Here is a 22,361-nt window from a genome sequence, read left to right on the forward strand (position 1 = left end):
CGTGTATAAATTTTATGCAAAGAAGAAAAAAGAATCCATAAAAGATCATGTGTCAAACCTTGATTCTGTCATCTTTAGGTATAGACAAGGGAATTGCTAAGTGAACGACAATATATGCAACATCAAAATGGAACTTGTCTTCTCTCCCCATTTGGTGAAATTTGTCATTTGTGGGTGAGAAGAAAAGCAAGATGACAAGTCCAAATGAGACAAGCAACCAAATCTCTTTCTCGCTACTCTCTCTTTTAGGTCCTCTATTTGTTTCTTCTTTCTCAATATCATACGTATTTCCACGTCAAACAAACTCCTTAATTTCTAACAACTTTGAGACGGTTTTATTGACTCCTTTCTTGACTCCCATATGAATATGACTTAAAAGGGCAAAGTATTACGCCACCACAACCCAAGAGAGTGTTATGTAGCCAGTCTACCTTAATGTTTGACCGATTTCACGGCTCGAACCCGTTATCTATAAGTCACACGAAGACAACTTGACCGATGTTCCAAAGCTCTCTTCCATATAAATGACTTGAAAATGAATTCCATGGATTACAATATTTTCTAAACCATCTTTTCATTTTCTTCCCTTTAATAATCACTTGCCTTGTAACTCCCTATGTGTATTTTTGTTGACAAACAAAGATGAACTAACAAAAGAATAGAAGAAAGACAGAAATGAATTTCAATCATTTCTGTTCTTTTTCTTGCCAACATTTTCCTTGTATTGATAAGAAATCTTGAATTACATTATTCAGAACCCGAAAAGAATTGAAGATATATGTTTAATCCACCTATAAAACAAAAAAAATCTAGTATAGTAATCTCACTTTCCTGATTACTAACTAAGCAAAAAACAAATTTAAGAAAAAGAAAAAAATTGAAAGGAAATGAGCAGCAATTGGCTAACTATCAATTTGCTGGAAAACTTGAATTAACGACTTTATTGGTTGCCATTGCTGGTGTTATTGCCATTGGTGACACTGCTGTTTTGGTTGTTTGCGGTCGTTGTGATAGCAGTAGTATTGTTAGTACTACCATTGTTTGGCTGCTGAGGATTTCCAATAAGGGAAGTGATGGCTGCTGCTAATGCTGCTGTGAAATTAGGATCAGCAGTGAGAGCATTCACTGTGTCAGCCAAAGGGTTGTGGTTCGATTGATGAATCGACGATGGCAATGTTGAGGCGTTCTGTCCTTCCGAATCTTGGGACAATTGTAGGCCAGAAAATTTGGATTGGTTATATAAAGCCTGGTTAAAAATCTGAGGCAAAAGTGCAGCAGCTGGATTTGATAACATATTGTGGGGTGGATTTGAGAATGGGACTTGGAATTGGTTAGGGGATCTTGGAAATTGCAAAGGGTTCGGGGATTGAGTTAGGTCCAATGTAACAGTAGGAAATGGCGCGGAGGCTGAAATTGTAGCCATGCTAGAGGAACAAGGGAGTAAAGTTCTAGCAAAGAAATTGGAATTCATTAGCCCATCTGCACTTGGCATAGAACCTGAAAGCAACATTCTTGCTGCTGAGGAAGTTGTCGACGCCATTGCCATTGCTGCTGGAGGTAATGGATGATTGTGAGTTCCTTCATAAGTTGTGATCAAGATTGTTCTGTCCTCTGCACATCTTTGAACCTGTCAATTATGCAGCAAAATTCACTTCAGTCAAAAGATTCTTGAAATTCAAAGAATACCAAATGAAAATGTAAAATGACTTTGGTTGCTTTTATTTGCTTTATAATATATATCTTTGACTTGAATTACTCAAGATTCTCACTTGATTATTGTTGGAAAAAGATATTTTTGTATTCGATCAAGAAATATCACTAGCAACCTAACACCAACTAGCATTAACAATCAGTGTTAGATATGAAGTGTACAACTAACACAATTTTATTGAGATTGTTGACCTTTGTGATTCAGATTGACTAAGAAATAACTCTGGAAAAAATCATGAGTAAGTACAGAAATAAATTGTTGGACTAAACAAAAACATACTTGCTTCCGAACTGGGCAACCAGCTGCCATGGTGCATCGGTAATAAGCCCGAGGACACGGGTTTCCTTTCGCCATTTTCTGTCCATACTTTCGCCATTGGCAACCATCTGTGATCTGATTGTATCCACACACACAAAAAAAGTATCCATTAGTTTCCAACAAATAATTTTTTTTAAAAATCAAATAGGAGTAATTGAATTCAATAAAAGATTTCGTACCATAGGAGCCTCTGATCGAGCCCTGACCGAGACACGAGCCTTTCTCATAGTAGCCTCAGTAGCTTGATCAGTAGTTTTAGAGCCATTACCAAGTCTTGGAATTTTATTAGGACCCCAACCAGGTGAACCTTTTTCAGGACTATCTTCTCTTCCAATTCCACATGTGGAACCTGATTCCATATTATTCGTTGGTGATCGTGATTTATCCCTTCCACTTCGCCCCTCTGACGAAGACAACGAAGTCTCTTCCACTTCAGAACCAGTGGCAGCAGCTAGGCCAAGATCCATAAATTGCCTAGGCACTATTTGTCCTCCTCCTCCAAGACCATTTTTGCTTTGAATTTGTTGTCTCACTTCATCACTTTTCCCGTCGCGTTGATCATTTTCTTGATGTTGTTGTTGCTGTATCATTGTCATCATTTGCATGTGCAAGTTACTATAATCGTTCGTCGCCTGATTTAACATGTCCTTTAAACGTCGATTTTCACCATTCATTCTTTCCAATTCAGCTTGAAGAACTGCTAACTGAAATAGGAATATAATGAGACTATAAATTCAAGTTTCTAACATAGCTAAAAATACTAGAACTAGTAGTACTATAATTGGTGAATGATCTTACTCTTACCTCATTCTTGGTTCTTTTATCTTCAGAATTAGGAGATAAGCCATCTTCCACTATAGACTGATCACTATAAGTATTTGCCGTAAGAAGATGCAAACCAGTCTACAAAAATGATATAATAATTGTATCAAAATTCAGTACTTAAAATTCACTAAACTGATTTTTTTTTTTATATAAAAAAAACAAGACTTTTGGTAAAAATACTAAATTGGGTAACTTACATTAATGTTAAAATCCAATTCAGGAGGAGGGGTGTTGGATTCTTTTCTTTCAGTGTCCATAGTAGTATTATTAGCTGTTGTTGCAGCTTCTTCAGAATTACTACCATCTTTTTTATGATCAGCAAAGAAGTCCATTTCATCAATAACTGGTCTAATTTTCTGCCCTTCTTCTTCTTCTTGATTATGATCAGTATTTGAGCAGTTAAGGTTAACTGGGAATTGAATAGTAGAAGGTGGTGACCTGTTTTTATAAGGTGATGACTCCATTGATGTTAACAAAGGTTGAAACTTGAATAATTTTTTAGGTTCAAGAAAAGGAAGGAAGTGTTTGATGGGATCTGGATCAAAAGAGAGTCCACTTCCATTGGCCATATATGAAGAGAAATGAGAAGAAAGGGAAAAACAGAAAGGGAGAGAGAAATGGGAAGTGAGAAGAAAAGAAGCAATGGACTCGGCTAATTAAAAGGGGAAGTTGAGACTTGAGACTTGAGACTAGGGAAAGGAAGACCAAATAAATATAAGGTGGGTTTTTTTTGTGGAAGTGAAAAAGAGTTGAGTTTCTAGATTTGTTTGAAAGAGAAATTGATGGGATTTGATTTTTCTGAAAATTAGACAAACAAAAGAGTAGTAAAGAATTGGAGAAAGGATTTGTCAAGTGACCCCACTTGGAAACGAGTTGTGTCAAAGCTGGGACCAGGGTTTTAGTGGGGTCCACCGTCCATGTTATAGAAAAGTTTTGGGAAAGAGCTCATCAAAATTATAAACCATTTTTAGATGTGACAAAAAAGAATTACTCCATAAATTAGAGAATAATTAATGAAATTAAACTATTTCAAATGAACGAAAAAATATACTTAGAGCTAATTTGGATTAACTGATTGTAAATAGCTGATAAGTTTGAAGTGTTGAAAAGCTTTTTTAAGCGCTGAAACTGATTTTTAAAATAAGTATTTACGTGGATACAAGTGTTGAAACTGAAAATAAACATTTGATATGTTTGATAAAAAAGTGCCGATAAACTATTCTTTTGTTAAAATAACTAAAATACCCTTGAATTATTTTTAAAAGATTATAAATTAAAAAAATTCTAAAGAAAAGAATTAACAACGAATATGGAATGAAGAGAAAGTCAGAAAATTTATTTTGAAAAAAATATTTTGTGATTAGAAAATATTATTAAGGATAAACTAGTAAAAGTATTAGTCAAATTAAATTTTTAACCTATAAACACTTTAAATATTTATCAAATATGTGAATAAATCAAAAAGTGCTTTATAAACTTAGCCAAGTAACCCGAAAATCTTCGTAGTAAAGATTTTGGGGGAGAGGGGTGTGAAGTTTTTGAGCAAAAGAAATGACATTGATTTTTTTCTTTTTGTCAAAATAAGGAGTGAGAATGTGACATTGAACCGTTCCAAGAAATTCACTGCCCCAATTGGCCCGGCACTTAGCTCGTGACGACGGAGTGCGGATTCTTTATTGGGTAAAATATAAAATTGCTCTGTGCGACGAAACTTATATTCGTTAGTTGAAAATTATATAAAAATATATTATATATATAATATATATGTATACAAAAAAAAATACTAATATTTTAGCGGCTATAATTTTTTAAATCGGTTTAAAGTATTTTTTTTTATTTTTGGGCCTCGTTTGGATGCATTAGAGTCAACAAATTTCACAGACCGGCCCACTTTATCACGACTTGTGGGCACAATGTTTGCCACGTAGGACTTTTTTTCTTCTTCTTACCCCACCTTGACTTCTTCACTTGTCAGTTGTCATATGATTTGAACACTTCAAATTAAGAAGAAAGTGATTTTACTTGGTAAATGACGTTATAGCTGTGTGGTAAGTTTTGCTCGTCTTCTCTATATTTATGGGCAAGATCTAAATTTGTGGCTTTTAAAATAGGCAAGAAATGTGAATCTATACGCGAATTAAGGTAAAACCATCTAAGATGATAAGAATGCAATTCTAAACACGTAAGTTTATATGTTATTATCGTTTAATGTAATATAAATATTTCCTTATAATAATAAAAAAGAAGCTCCGCAAATTGATACTTGATTGTCGTAATATACAAAAGATAAATGAGATGTTAAATAACGTAAAAGGGCGAGTTTTTTTTTTTTTTTTTGGGTTGGGGATTTGTTTTTGGTGGGGGGGGGGGGGAGAAGGGTGGATGTAACTCAAACTATTTATTATATTGTTAAAACAATTCCTAAGATATACTATGTCCAAATCTTGTTATAAAAGAATAGTAGATGCAGGAATACTCAATAATCACTAGCTTAAAATTTTGCGATCTGCCTATAGGAAAATCATTAAATCTAATATAGGACCATTTAAAAATAGAGGAGGTTATCACTAATTGATACTCTCTTGGCCAATATTTTGGCTAATGGAATCCATATCACATAAGCATAAGTATCTTTGCAAAGTGTAGACTTAGTTGAAAATATTCTTTGGGACCCAAAAATATTGTATTGTGTGGTGGATTTCATTTGCACAAGTTATATCTCTTCTTTTATACCTAAGAGGCCAAGACTTTTTTGCCTATAAAAGGGAAGGCAATTAGATCATTTTACTCACCAACAAGACTTAAGTCTTCATTTCTTGTTTCTTCCTTTTCTCCTTTATTAAGAGTATTTTGTATGAGAGTTAGTGTTGGGAAGCACTTGTGTGAACCCTTTCTTTCGAGTGATCTTGTGAGATTATTCTCTTAGGGTATTTGGGATTAATTAGAGTGTTTACTCTAATTTTGTACTCTCTTCTGTACTCTTATTGGTTAGTGAAATTGCTCCTCTCCGCTTGTGTACGTAGGTCACACTAACCGAACCACGTTAAATTGGTGTCTTCTTTATATGCTTTAATTGTCGTTGTTATCAACTTTCATTGTCTTTATTATTGTCATTATACCATTGTTTGGCTAAATTCCGCACTACCTGGGTTCCCGATCCTAACAAATTAGTATGAGAGCCGGATCTAACCGAGTTAGTTTCAATAGCCAAAATGACTCTAACAAAGACATATGTTGAGAAATTTGACCGAAGTGTAAACTTCGGAATGTGGCAATTAAAGATGGAAGCTATCCTAATTTAGGATGGCTTAGATTTGACGTTGCAAGGAAAGGAGAAGAAGCCGGATAAAATGACGGATGAGGAGTTTGCCGTCATAGACAAAAAGTCAAAAGCAAGTATCATTTTAAACCTATCAAATGAGGTTTTACGTGAAGTTTCCGTAGAAATCACAGCCAAAGGCATGTGGGAAAAATTAAAAACCTTATATATGAAGAGGACGGTGGAAAATAGACTTTACTTGAAGCAGAAACTTTATACAATTCGTATGAGTGAAGGTACCTCTATTCTCTCTCATCTTGACACCTTTGATTCCATTTTTATGGATTTGAGTAATATAGATGCTGAAATTAAAGATGAGGATCAAGCCGTGTTACTTCTTTGTTCTCTACCTCCATCTTTTAAGCATATAAGAGATACTATACTTTATGCAAAGGATAATATCTCTTATAAGGATATTAAATCTATCTTAAAACCAAAAGAACAGATAGATAGTGATATTACTTGGGAAGCTAGCGGAAGTTGGCTTGTTTGTTAGGGGCAAATCCGACTCCATATCCAGATACAATAATTTAGAGTGTCGCTATTGTCATAAGAAAAGTCACATTATCTCTGAATGCTATAAGATAAAAAATAAAGAAAAGCATAAAGAAAGAAAAAATGAGCACAAAAATACTGACACCGTCGAAGCTAGTGTAGCAATTGATGGAACTATATTGTTAGCAACTGAAACTAGTTTGAGATCAGAAAATGAGTGAATTTTAGATTCCGGTTGTTCATATCATATGTGTCCCTAGCAGGGACTTATTTTCTACATATGATTCAGTTGCAGGTGGAGTTATCCAACTAGGTAACAATGTTACTTGTAACGTTATTGACAAAGGTATAATTCGGATCAAAATGCACGATGGTGTGGTGAGAATTCTCATCGATGTTAGACATGTTCCTGACTTAAAGAAAAATCTCATATCTTTGGGCACTCTAGAATCTCTTGGGTGTAAGTACATAGGTGAAGGTGGAGTTTTGAAAGCTTCTCATGGTGCTCTTGTGATCATGAAAGCACACAGATCTGGTTCGTTGTATACTTTATTGGGATCCACTGTTATAGGCCCTACTACAATTTCGGTATCAGACAACTTGTCTGATTTTGATGGTATTAAATTTTGACATATGCCCATTGGGACTTTTGCGGAGAAGGTAGAGCAAATTTACTATATCAGCCAAAATTAGGCCAAGGTGGAGATTTGTAGTTATGGCTAATATTTTGGCTAATGGGATCCATATCACATAAGTATAAGTATCTTTGCAAAGTGTAGACTTTGTTGAAAATATTCTTTGGGACCCAAAAATATTGCATTGTGTGGTGGACATCATTTGCACAAGTTGTATCTCTTCTTTTACACCTAAGAAGCAAAGACTTTTTTGCCTATAAGGGAAAGCAATTAGTTCATTTTACACACCAACAAGACTTGAGTCTTCATTTCTTGTTTTTTCCTTTTCTCCTTTATTAAGAGTGTTTTGTATGAGAGTTAGTGTTGTGAAGCACTTGTGTGAATCATTTATTTGGAGTGATCTTGTGAGGTTATTCTCTTAGGATATTTGGGATTAATTAGAGTGTTTACTTTAATTTTGTACTCTCTTTTGTACTCTTATTGTTATAGTGAAATTGCTCCTCTCCACTTCTAGACGTAGGTCACACTGACCGACCCACGTTAAATTGATGTCTTCTTTATATGCTTTAATTACCGTTGTTATCAACTTCCATTGTCTTTGTTATTGTCATTATACCATTGTTTGGCTAAATTTCGCACTACCCGGGTTCCCGATCCTAACATACTCCTATTTTATTATGATATGGAGAGACATGAAATATTTAGTTGATAAAAATGAGATTCACTAAGTAAAACTACAAAAAAAAAAAAAGGGAAGAAAATGGAAGATTAGGGTTTAATTCCATATAGGTTTAGCTAACTAGCTACTCTAGGCGGAAATTATTATTAATATTGGTTAATAGTTATATAGAGGATATTGAATTTAAGGATGGTCCAATCTATAGGTATTTTTCAACAATGTTATTGGTAGCCAATTAAATATTCAGTATGCAATTGACCTTACAAGAAGGGCATGCAGAAATATATTTAATTTTCATAGCTTTATAAGAAAAAGAAGTTAAGTCCCTTGGTCCCAACTTAGCGTCGCCCGCCGAACATGACTATGAAAACTTACTGCAGTCAAATATTAATTTGGTTTAGCTTTTCCTTTAGTTCACAAACACAAATAAGAGTTTAAAAAAAGAACATCACACAAAATAAATTAAAGGAGGAAGAAAATTCTATGAAGAAACTCTCACATATATAGTCACATGCAATAGAGGTCGACAAAGAGGTAAATATATTAGATGAATTCAAATTAAAGTCATTTTTTCACCGACCTTGACCTCCTATCTATTTTTTATTTTATTTTTGTCTAAAAAAGAAGAAGAATAACTTCCAGAAAATATACAGACAAACACAACACCTTTCTTATTTGTAGCTATAATGCAAAATTGTCTTTTAGACAAGGTTTTCTAGTCTCTGAAAACTGAGTCCTGTGTTGGCGAAATTGCTAAATTTAGATAGTTCTATAAAAGATTGGACCAAATTTGTTTATTTTTGAAGTTTGAATGATAACAAATGTAAAAAGAGTAGCGAAATTGAATAAGCTCGTTTTCAATTTAACCAGCCTTAACTTTTGGGTCGTTTGGTTGAATCTTCTTTTATTGCTATAGTTTCCACACCACTTTCCCAGTATTCCTTTCTTTTCTTTGAAGTTTGAAGCAAGTCCAAAAGAGCATGGCTATCTTTTCCTCTCCTCTCATGCATGCACTTTGTAAAATTTACTCCTAATTTATCGTATTTTTTTTACACGTATTTTAAGAAAATATTAATTAAGATTTTTTTTATTATTTTATTCTTATTTATATCTTAAGATATAATCTCTCTATTGAATATTTACTCTATTTATGTGTCATCTTCATCTTCAAGAACAATTACTACAACAGATAAAATGGGACAAAAAATTAATTTTGTCTTAAACTTCTAAAATAATAAATAATTTAAAATAATTATTTTTAAAAATTACGATAAATAATTTGAGATGGAGGGAATATACACTGCACATTTATCTTCTTATCCCTTTCCCTTTATGGTTTTAGATTAATCAAAAGACTGGTTCTTTCTATAATTCTCTAGCTTTGTCTGCAGACAAGATCTAGTGTAATTGATTGAAAATGCAACCTTTTCCACATTTTAGAACAAGTTCCACAAAAATGAGTAAATACACAGTTCGAACATCATCTAATGTACATCGGTGGCTTAAAGGTCAAAGTTTGAAAATATTTACGAGTCTGAATCCAATAACCTCCTATAGTTAATTGCACAAGGTTCCTATCTTTTCAAATATACCCTTTTTAAAAATGTAAATAAACATAAATGACTTGCTTTAAATTTAAATGAGAAAAGATTAAATTCCGATATCATCATTCAACTTCAGCCTATTTTGGACTTGATGGAAAAACTTATTTTTTTTTTGTTTAAAAAAGAGCAAAAATAAGTGCACTTTTGGACTTTTCTTCATGTACCGTGCTAGAATTGAAGGGATAAATTAAAGTATATATTGCTGTTGGGATATACTATTAACCATGCGGTTTAGACATAGTATTTTATTTTATTTTTTATGGAACAATTATTTGTTTAATTTATTCAATTCAATAAAGTACTATTTTAAATAGATCATTTGTTACATGTGTGTCCTTTTTGTTATGTAGTAGACAATTTAGTGTATGGAGTCTTAGCTCATGCACAGAAGATTAAATTGTCGGTTCACATAATTAATAAACTATGTTCACAATCAAAGATATTATTGGATAAAATATCTTGATAATTGTAGCACAAGATTATGGTATAATTTATCTTGATTATGAGAGTGGTTTTACTCCGACTTCTTGTGCTAGTATACTTAGTGTATATTGAACGGATCAAGTAGATAAAAGATATTTTTGTACTGAATATATATAAAATATTTTCTCTAATTCATTAAATGAGCGTATACTCTTAATCTTGATATAATTATTATGATCAATGTAAGTTATTTATTGTTTTGATTTATCAAAAGGTACGACTCTATTCATAGTTAGTGTATGCCCAATAGATTGGATAATAACGAATACCATTTGTGAAATAATAATTAGTTGATAGAATCCATAACTTGGTTTTGAGTTTGACGATACCCCTTTATGCGAGCTTATAAGTTTTCATGTGAAAATCCGGTCGGTGAATTTTGTATCAGTCACATGAAATGGTTTAAGCAGAATTATAAAGGATTTAATTAGTTGATTAAGTTAAATTTTCAGTAATTTAATTTAATTAACTGGTATTTGAGATCTTAACATGGAGAGTTAAAATAAGTGTTACTGAATTTTTGAAATTCATATTGAGGAGTTCAATTGTAATTTTTTTGGTGGAATAAACTGCAATTAATAATAGTAAGAATTAATTCATGCTAATTTCGAATTAATGCTATAACTAGTAGCCTTTTATTATTTATGTGGTTCTTGCTATACCTAGTAAAAACCTGAACTTAACTTGGGTAAAAAGTGGCTTGGAAAAAAAGTCATCCGGTAGAGTTAGAGTAGGATTCTACTTGTGCAAGTAGAATCCTACACGTTTTTGGAACAGATTTTCGGCCAAAAACTAGTTTACTTAAGGAAGACTAATTTCACCCAATAACTCACTTTTTAGAGTTGTATTGTTCTTGCCCACTCAAAGCAAATTCGTCTAAGGTTTTACTAGGCATATAGCAGAAGACTGCAGTCCTGAATTCTAGCTGTGTGGAGGATTTGTGCAACGAATTTCAAGAGGTTAGTACTTCTAATCTAGCAATTATAGCATTGTCTAGTTTATATGTATTTAATGCCTGAATTGTTTGCTTGCTTCCGCTTCGCATGTTCTAACAATTACCTTAAGAAAAGCTTCTGCTTCGCATGTTCTAATAATTACCTTAAGAAAAATATATTTCTCGTTCAGTTTTAATGCTTCATAAATCTACTTTTCGGAAGAAGTATGATTACTTGAATGACATCTTGTACTTGCCAAATCAAAGTTCCAACAAGTAGGGTCCAAAAGTAGCAACAAAATCAAAATGGGAGATCTAATTCCAAATATATGGTATTGCTGAACTACATATACGTGGGAATGGAAATTAAAATTAAACGTGATTCAATTATATATTCCTTTTGTGTGGATCCACTCATCTTTACATTTGCTTTTGGAACTATTATTATACTTTGGGGGTGAGACATGAAGGTACTTTATCATGAAATAGTCTTATTTATACTATATTAGTCTATTTTTACTGCAAAATCTGGCTACAAATTAAAACCTTGTGCTAGTTAAGCCGGTTCTAATTTGAGATTTACACATGTATGCTTCATAATAATTAAACGCATTAAGTAAGTGTCAAGCTCACACTCTAATTAAAGTTTATCTATATCAACGTGAAAATTTAAAGAAAATAAATTTTGCGAAATTTTATTTTTGGATTGAATCTCAGTTTCTAACTAGCAGAGATATAAAATATTAGATAATTTCTTTTTATCTGTAAAAGATAATAGATGATTTTTTTTTATTTGTCTAAACCTAATTGAGTATAATAATTAACGTGTAACAAACTGATCCGTGAACGCAACCATTATTAGAAGAATGACAGATTCACATTGTGAGACTATAGACTAGAGTCTATGGCTACAAAACAATAGATTAAGTTGTTCAATTACTGGATTCACACAAATGAGTTTCTTTTGTCAACTTATCTAATAAATGCTAGTATTAATCATCTCAGCTAAAACACGTTTTACCTATACCATGGTCTACAGCATTAAAATATTTAATAGGCATGGTATCACCATTTGCCTTCTCCTCCTTGACTTTTCCGGCATAATCACATTTCACTTGTTGTACGTTATTCATGGCTTTCCCTTGAGGTTTTTCCCTTTTGGATTTTCCTTTTAGTATGTCACTACTAAACCGTACAAATTCTATAGTTAAACGAAAAAAAAAAGTTGCTAATCCCATTTAATGGATGGATTAGCAATAGATTATAAAAAAAAAAATTGTTAGCTACAAGCGATTTAGCGACAGATTAGCAACGAAGTTGGTAACTAATTCCAAATTTCTTTTATAGTGACTTTATTAGGGTTCGTTTTATTCAATGCAACAAATTAATTTTATGCGAGTTTTATTAAATGAAGACACAAATTTCTTTAGGTGCACCAATTAATATGAAGCTCTCTAGATGGAAGGCAATCGTTCTTTATTGATCATAATTTATGTTCCATCTTCCTATATCCCCCCCTATTATAACTAATTTAATATGGTGTCTCTTTGAATTATAGCTGCCAACTAACTAGTGTGAATGTTACATCATTATTGCACGTTCTCAAAAAATTAACATCACTTCACATTATATTAATCCTCAAATTTGATTTAATTTACTTGACTTTCCTGCACCAACGACACTTTTTTTTCTTCTAAACACCTTAGTTGGCATATATAAGTATTATCTGGTACACTATCACAATTCCTTTAAAAAACAATAATAGTTGGTGACTACAAAGTTGTTGCAAATGGGAAAATATGAGGCCAAAACTGTCACCCTTCGAAGACCTACAAAGAAAGATAACAAAAGGAAAAGAGATATATAAAACTCAAGAAATTAAAGTACACCCATCATAACGTAATAAAATACTAATTACGTAGAAGAAGACTGAGATTTTGATGACGACGCGTAACAGTACTTCCACAAATAATTTAGTCGCAAAAAGTTGAAAATTTTAATGCTAAGTGGACCTCAAGCAAACTTTAAAAAAATATTACTATTATAAAATAAACTAAAATATGTTAGAATAAAATCTAAATATGTGGTATGAGAGCTAAGGGGTGTTAACACAATCACCGGCGTAGTCACGAAGAGTCAGGGTATTCAAACTTTAAAAAAGTTAATAATTATTAGTATTTTTTAATACATGGATGCACGGAAATTTTCCCATCAAATTATACAACATTTAGCTAGACAATAAAAACATTTGTAATAGAATTACTTATAATTTTATAAATCAAAATTAACATAAAAAAGACAACAATAGAAAATTTAGTACTTCCTTCGTCTAAATTTATGTAAAGGTATTTGAATAGCCACGACGTTTAAGAAATAATTTTTTTTAAAAAAAACTTGTGCTCTAAAATAAAGCAAAAAACGTGTACTCTCATCTATATTATATTAAAAGTTGAGTAGTTTGCAATGTTGTTAAGCCAAGTGGCAAGCTAAAATGAAGTCACTTGACAATTTTAAGTCAACAATGATAATTTAAAATTATAAATGAAAACATAATTAATTAAAGTAGTAGTTGAATGCGAAATATTTTTTTAATTATGATAGAAAATATATTTGACGGCTGTTGACTAATTAGAACTTAATTATATTATTAAATATATATTTTAATTTGAAAAATGAATAACATGGATTAACTTATTTAGTGCAAGTTTTGTATTTGACCTTATTTGTGTACAATATATATTATTGTAGGTATCTTTAATTAAATTTTTGTGTATAATTCAGTTATGGTATTTTATTTTATTTTTAGAAAGAATCATAGGAATTTTAATTCGAAAAATAAATAACATAGTGTAGTTAACCTATAATTATATGGTATGTGCATATGTTGACTAATCAATTAAAGATTGATGAAGTATTCTTTATTTAGTACAAGCTTCGTATCTGACCTTATTTGTGTACAATATATAATATTTTAGGTATCTTTAATTAAAGTTTTGTGTATAATTCAGTTATGTTAGGTATCCTTTTTTGAGAAAGAATCAATTAAAATTTTTTTTTGTATCTTACACATTCCTTTTAAGTGAAAATAATAATAATTTATTTGGAAAACAAATAATAAAAAGTAGTATAAGCTTTGATATATCTAACCTTATTTGTATACAATATAGATAATCGTATGTATCTTTTTTTACAAGGAAACAATCAAAATACACGTTTTGACATTTACACATACCTTTTATAAAAATTAGGTTCTCAGAAAACTTTTTTTTTTTTTGAATTGAGATTGAAAAATTAAGTTTGAATTGATAGGAGCTAATTACTATAAAAAGAAACTTAGCGGACATTATTAATTTTCCGCCGTGCTTCGTTATTGAATCTGTAGAGAACTGATTTTTTTTCCTAATGAAATATGATCTGCAAATGTGTAAAACTGTAAATATAGTAATCATATATTGTGTATCTATATTTATTAGAGATGTGATATTATATGATATATTATAGGAATATGATATTCTTAGGAGAGATTTTAGGGAGTATGAGCTTAAACTCATGTATATATACTCTTCTTTCTGGGAATGAGAAAGCAAGGCAGATTCATCTAAAAGTTATGCAATCTCTAATGTATTACCTTTCCTTTGAAGCAGTGGTGCGTTGAATTCTCCTTTTCTTTCTTATTTATGAAACTTTATGAAAAAATTCTGTAACCATTATATGATATTGTTCTTATTGTTTAATTCATTCATTTTCAAGAAGTATATCATCAGTTTTTAAAAGTAATTAATATGATTTTTTGGTGAATTTGAATATTGTAAGGTTTATCAAGTTGATATAAAATGAATTCTTTCTGTGATGTTCATAATTGGATCATATGTATGCATTATATGTAATTAGAGATAATTATTATATTTAAATTTTCAGTCTAACGTTTTATTATATCATCTATCATTTATTTTGATTTTTTTTTATTTCAACAGGCTTTCTGTTTGGTTAAAGAACATAGAAAATACTCTTTCGAATATATACAAATAAATGGTAATAGCTACAACTGTTAAATTTTAGAGAACACTCATAATCTTTGTGCGGTAATTATCTCAACTGATTGGACCCATATTATGCATTGTTCTTTAAAATAGAGCACCAAGGACCGAGAATGGGATGACTAAAAAAGAGAGCTTCTTTGTAATATATGATGGTATCGGTTGACTCCTGAATCATTTTCTCATTAATGTATGCATCGAAAGAATATGATTTGAAATAGTATATATGTGTAGAAAAGATGTCGAATTGAGTTTTGTAATTTGTCTTTACTATGACCTAATTCTTATTTGCTTATCTTCAAACCTTTTTATGTAATTATTTTTGCTTTTGAAAATGACAGAAGCTGTTATTTATTTGGTATACCAGGAGTACAATTATTCAAAATATTTATTTAAATACTTCAACCGTTACAAAATTATTGTACATCTACAAAAAGAAAGGTCAAATTACTTTTAAATAAAAATTATTTTGCGTTGGTCTGTCATAGCTAAACCTAATTTTCTTCTACTTTTTACCTTTTTTTACCTTCTCAACCGAATGAATTTTACAAAATGAATGAATTTCTAGATATAAAATATGAGTGTGAAAATAAATTAAATTTAAGAGTTAGACTAAGTATTGCATAATGCAACAACAAACTAACATGGTTTAAAAGGTTGAAAGAATAAGACTTATTTTAGCTTGAGATAAGAAATTATTTTTGATTTGTGATAAGCAATGATATACGGTGGATAAAATTACATAACTCGAATCTCATTAAGTATAGTCAAAAATAAAAATATTGAATAATAAATTTTCTGAGCAACATAGTAAAATTTTAGACATATAATGAAATTTCTCATATTCAATTTTTTTTAATAATTAAAACAAAATAGAAGAAAAAATATTTCGTTAATAGACATAATACAAAATAGAAAATTATTAAAATATTAGATAAAAAAGTAAATGAGGAAAATCAATATATCATAGTATAACAAATATACAAAACGGGGGATAGAGAAAATGCTAGGATATTAATTTTAAAAATAAAATAAAGTAATGAAATACAAAATTATTATTGATATATTTAAATATTTAAAAAACTATTAACAATATAATAAAATTTTAAAATTTAAAGAATTAGGAGAAGGAAAATATATATATATCGATGATATATAAAATGGTAATGGACAAGGATACTAAGCCATCAATAGAAACTTTATATCAATATAATATTACGAAATATCCGAAAATGTAATAAATTAAAATAAGAAATACAAGATTTAATTAATGAATATGTAATTAGTTTTCTTTAATTTCATTATTTTGTTTTTGTGCACACTACATTAAGATACAAAATTCTCAGTTTTGTTAAAAACAATATGATCTAATATGCTAAATAAAGTCAGACCATCGTTGGACATAATTAATATTTTTCTAATGTTATCCGCGCACCGCACAGGTTCAAATACTAGTTAAGGGTAAAAAAAGAAAATTTAAGTTGAATTATTACTAAAGAAAGAAAGATATTATTTTTTTTGAGTCTGACTAAAAAGGAAAGAGTGTCACATAAATTGGGACGAAGAGAGTAATAAAAGTAAGTATAAAAAGGGAAGAGAAAGTTGAGAGAGTTTGTAGTATGCAGAGAGTTTTTGTTGAATAAAGTTTTGTAGACCTTAACTTTAAAATTATAAACGGGATAATACATAATTACTTCCATGGGGTTGTCCCACTTTATCAATCACACCTTTAAACTTTGTAGTGTGATGACCCAAAATATTATCTTTAAATTTAATAAGTAATTATGTGTTCTAAGACCTCGAAAAAGTACCATTTATCATTTCTCGACTTGCGTGTGCAGTCCGTACAATTTTTCGAAAAGTTTTTATGTGAAAAATAGATTAAAATGTGAAATAGAGCTTTAAAACTCAACTGAGTTGAATTTGGTCAATATTTTGAGCAAATGGATCCGGATCAGTGTTTGACAATTTCGGTAGGTCCGTATCGTGATTTGGGACTTGGGAGTATGCCTGAAATCGAATTCCGAGGTCCCTAGCCCGAGATATGGAATTTTGATGAAAAATTAAAAGTTTGAAAGCTTAATGATTTTTAAGAAATTACTGATATTGGATTTATTGACCCCGGGTCCGTATTTTGGTTTCGGAGCCCGGTATAGGTCCACTATAATATTTATGATTTGTCTGCCGAATTTGGTGAGAATCAGAGTTTATTTGACGTGATTCGGACGTCCGGTTGTAAAACTCTAAGTTTTAAAGTTTTCTTGAAAATTTCCTTTGATTTGGTGTCCGATTCATAGTTCTAGGTGTTATTTTGGCGATTTGATCACGCGAACAAGTTCGTATGATGTTTTAGGACTTGTGTGCATGTTTAGTTTGGAGCCCCGAGGGATCGGGTGAGTTTCGGATTGGCTACCGGATGATTTTGAACTTAAGAAAATCTGGTTTTTGAGCTTCTGCTGTCATCTGGTGCATTGTGCTTCGCGATCGCGAAGAGGAATTGTAAGTAGTGAGTTTTACCCTTCGCGTTCACTAAGATAGGCACGCGATCACGGAAGGTAAACTCACAGTGCACTACGAACGCAAGGGACCAGCTGCGATCGCGTAGAAGGAAGGCAGAAGCTAGGCACGTTAATTGTGCTACGCGATCGCACAAGTAAGTACGCGATCGCGTAAGGCTGGAAAAATATACTCTGCGATCGCATGACTATTTACGCGATCGCGTAGAGTTAAAAGTCTGGGCAGCCAAAATGTGCTTCGCGATCGCGAAGCCATTCCCACGATCGCGAAGAGTAAAATAAACCTGGGCAAAAGTTGTTCTACGCGATCGCGAACGAATTTCCGCGATCGCGATGAGTAAAAATCCCAGAAACAGAACTTAAGTTCTAGAAATGGGGTTTCGACCCATTTTCAACCATTTCCAATTTTTGAGCTCGGGTAAGGCGATTCTTGGGCGATTTTTACGGGAAAACACTGGGGTAAGTGTTCCTTATCCTATATTGATTATATTTCATGATTTCATACTCATTTATATCATGAATCCGTGAATTTATGGAAGAAAAATCAGATTTTTATAAAATCTTCCAAAAATAAAAATTTTAGATTTGAAGGTCCATTTGACATCGGAATTGGATAATTTTTATATGGTTGAACTCGTAGCGGAACGGGTGTTCGGATTTCGTGCGTTTTTTTTTGAGATTTGAGATGTTGGTCTCACTGTCGAATAATTTAATGAATTTCGGGTTTTTATCCAGAAAATTAGTAAATTCATATGGAATTAATTCCTATGATTCGTATTGAGTATATTGAATTGTTTATGAATAGATTTGAAGCTTTTGGAGACAAATTTAAAAGGAAAAGTTGTGGTCGAGTAATTGATTGGAATTTCCAAAATGAGGTAAGTGTCGTGGTTAACCTTGACTTGAGGGAATAGAATCCTTAAACTATTTGTTATGTGAAATGCATGTGAACGACGTATAGGCGAGGTGACGAGTGTCTATACGTCGTCAAATTAATTGTTTGCATAATTACTTGAAAAATTATAAATCGTTTTAAATCATGAATTAATTATAATAATAATTATTTCTCTCCTATTCTTTGTCAAATATTAATTCTTGAATTCCTGCATTAATTGTTACATGCTATTTGAATTGTGTGTCTTAATTGTTATTTGACATTTAGCATATTAAATATTAAACTGCCTATTTTTTTCCTGATTTCCATAATAATTTGTTATTTTTGTTATTATTTATTTCATAATTAAATCATAATTATTGTATGTTTGTTGTCTTATAATTTTATATTAATTATTGTATTTATTGGGGAAATTTCTTCTATAAGAATTGGTAAATGGATATATTGGAGGATCGGGTTGCACACCGCAACAGACTTATTAAAAGTCCATATTGGGGGATCGGGTTGCACGCCGCAACAGATTTATTTAAAAAGTCAATATACATATATATATATATATATATATATATATATATATATATATATATATATATATATATATATATATATATATATATATATATATATATATATTTTGATTAAAAATAATTATATGAGAGGATTGAAAATGAATATATTGTGAGAGCGGGTTGCACGCTGCAACAGAATGGAATATGAATATATTGTGAGAGCGGGTTGCACACTGCAACAGAATTGATGAAAATGATAATTGGTTATGATTGCTGAATTGGCTTCAATTATTATAAATGAGTTACCTGATTTATTTCTATTATTGTTGTTGTTACTAATATTGCGTACATGTAATGTAAGTGACCCGTCTTAGTCTCGTCACTACTTCGTCGAGGTTAGGCTCAGCACTTACCAGTACATAGGGTCGATTGTACTGATACTACACTCTGCACTTCTTGTGCAGATTTCAGAGTTGGTCCCAGCGGCGTGCCATAGACTTGCTCGGATATCAGCTACCCAGAGGAGACTTGAGGTATAACTGCACGGCGTCCGCAGTTCTGAAGTTCCTGTCTATTTTACTTTAGCTGTGTGTTTATTTCGAGAAAGCTTTATTTTATTCAGGCCCTTATTTATATTATTCTAGAAGCTCGTGCACTTGTGACATAAAATTCTGGGATGGTATTTAGACGCCGTTACTTTTATGGATTATTCACTACATTTCAGATTTTACTTACGCATTTGTTCTTTGTTATTAATAAATTTAAAAATTATTTTAAAAATAGATAATATTATTTTAACGTTTGCTTGCCTAGCAAGTGAAATGATAGGCGCCATCACGGTCCGAAAGTGGGAATTTCGGGTCGTGACAGTTGGTATCAGAGCACTAGGTTACATAGGTCTCATGAGTCACGAGCAAGCTTAGTAGAGTCAGAAGGATCGGTACGGAGACGTCTGTACTTATCTCGCAGAGGCTATAAAGTTTAGAAATAATATCACTTCTTTCGTATTCTGTCATGTGATTTTATTCTATCATCGATAATTGAACCATTCTACTCTTATTCTCTCGCAGATGGTGAGAACACGTAATACCTCTACCGATGGACAGGGACCAGAACCCCCGGTGACAACTATGGCCAGGGGTAGAGGTCGAGGCCGAGGTCATTCTAGAGGCCGAGGTAGAGCTCAGTCCAGAGCTCGAGCAGCTGCACCTATTGTAGAACCTCAGGTAGACCTTCAGGAGGAGGTTCCAGTTCAGAATGTACCAGCTGGACCAGTTCAGGTCCCGAAAGGATTTATAGTTACTCCAGTGCTTCAGGACGCTTTGGTCCGTTTGGTGAGTCTTATAGAGGGCGTGGCCCAGAATGGTACATTTCCAGTGGCACCAGCCATCTCACAGGCTGGGGGAGGAGCACAAACTCCTACTACTCCTGATCCGGAGCAGATGGCTCTCCAAAATCAGGCTCCAGCTGCCCCGCCAGTTGGGGTAGTTCAGCCAGTTGTTGCGGCACAGACCGGTGATAGGCCCGCCATGTCTTTTGAGGCCTTATTGAGTCTGGATAAGTTTACTAAGCTCTTTCCAGTTCACTTAAGTGGAACACCTTCTGAGGACCCATAAGATTATCTTGAACGCTGCCACGAGGTGCTGCGGAACATGGGTATAGTTGAGACCAATGGGGTTAATTTTATTGTATTTCAGATGACGGGTTCTGCAGGAGATGGTGGAGGGATTATATATTGACTAGACCAGCTGGATCGCCTGCACTTACATGGGAGCAGTTTTCTCAGCTTTTTCTGGAGAAGTTCCTCCCTATCATACTGAGAAAGGAATTCCGTAAGCAATTTGAGCATCTACAGCAAGGCAGTATGACTGTTACTCAGTATGAGTCCCATTTTGTGGATTTGGCCCGTCGTGCTCTCCTTTTACCACCTACGGAGGGAGAGAGAGTGAGGAGGTTTATTGAGGGACTCACTCACCCTATCAGACTTTATATGGCCAAGGAGACTAGAAGTGAGATTTCTTTTCAGGCGGCTGCTAATGTCGCAAGGAGGATCGAGATGGTTCTTGCACAGGAGAGAGGGCAGAGGTTCGATAAGAGGCCTCGTCAGTTCGGTGGTTTCAGTGGTGCCTCGTCTGGAGGTATGGGTAATTTTGGTAGGGGTCATCCTCCCAGACCATTTCATTTAGCACTTCATACATCTCCCGGTGCTTCAGGGAGTCACGGTCCTATTATGCATTACTCTGGGCAGCCAACATTTAGTGCACATTCAGCTCCTATCAGTGCATCACCACTCCAGAGATACTACAGTGGTTATCCGGCCCATCTAGGTCAGCTTCAGCTTCAGCAGCCACGACATCAGGATGGGTGTTATGAGTGTGGAAATATTGGTCACATCAGGAGGTATTACCCTAGATTGGCGAGTAACAGATCTCGGCAAGATTCTCGTGCCATCATACCGGCACCGGTTGCTTCACCGCCTGCTCAGCCAGCTAGAGGTAGGGGTCAGGCAGCTAGAGGTGGAGGTCAGGCTATTAGAGGTGGAGGTCAGGCCATTAGAGGTGGAGGTCGGGCCATTAGAGGTGGAGGCCATCCAGTTAGAGGCCGTCCCAGGGACGCAGTTCAGAGTGGTGGGGCCCAACCCTGATTTTATGCTTTTCCAGCTAGGCATGAGGCCGAGTCATCTGATGCTGTGATCACAGGTATTATTCCAGTTTGCCATAGAGATGCTTCAGTTCTATTTGATCCAGGATCTACTTATTCCTATGTGTCCTCCTATTTTGTTTAATATTTGGTTGTGCTTTGTGATTCTCTGAGTGCTTCTGTGTATGTATCTACACCGGTGGGAGACTCTGTTATAGTAGATCATGTCTATCGTTCGTGTGTGGTTACTATTGGTAATCCTGAGACTAGTGTGGATTTTCTACTTCTTGATATGGTAGATTTTGATGTCATCTTGGGTATGGATTGGTTATCCCCTTATCATGCTATATTGGATTGTCATGCCAAGACAATGACCCTAGCTATGCCGGGGTTACCTCGGTTAGAGTGGAAAGGAACTCCTGGTCATTCTGCCAGCAGGGTTATTTCTTATATGAAAGCTCGACGTATAGTAGAGAAAGGGTGTCTTGCCTATTTGTCTTATATTCGCGATCCCAGTGCGGATGTTCCTTCTATGGACTCAGTACAAGTTGTTCGTGAATTTCCAGAAGTATTTCCTGCAGATTTGCCGAGGATTCCACCCGATAGAGATATTGACTTCTGTATTGATTTGGCTCCAGGCACTCAGCCCATTTCTATTCCACCATACTGTATGGCCCCGCCGGAGTTGAAAGAATTGAAAGAGAAGTTACAAGACTTGCTTGATCAGGGATTCATTAGACCCAGTGTCTCGCCCTAGGGTG

At 33.2% G+C, this 22,361-nt stretch overlaps 1 protein-coding gene across 1 annotated transcript; it reads right to left on the reverse strand.

The window, feature by feature from the left end:
- Positions 1-698: 698 nt before the first annotated feature.
- On the reverse strand, positions 699-3,539 carry LOC107824974 (WRKY transcription factor 6). The gene is made up of 5 exons (XM_016651798.2): positions 3,052-3,539; positions 2,834-2,932; positions 2,209-2,733; positions 1,991-2,104; positions 699-1,627 (listed from the first exon to the last, which is right to left on the reverse strand). Exons 1-5 carry the CDS (start codon positions 3,421-3,423, stop codon positions 941-943), a joined length of 1,797 nt encoding a protein of 598 aa, XP_016507284.1. The 5' UTR covers positions 3,424-3,539; the 3' UTR covers positions 699-940.
- Positions 3,540-22,361: the final 18,822 nt, after the last annotated feature.

Source organism: Nicotiana tabacum, chromosome 2 (genome assembly GCF_000715075.1).
Source record: "Nicotiana tabacum cultivar K326 chromosome 2, ASM71507v2, whole genome shotgun sequence".
Classification (NCBI taxonomy): domain Eukaryota; kingdom Viridiplantae; phylum Streptophyta; class Magnoliopsida; order Solanales; family Solanaceae; genus Nicotiana; species Nicotiana tabacum.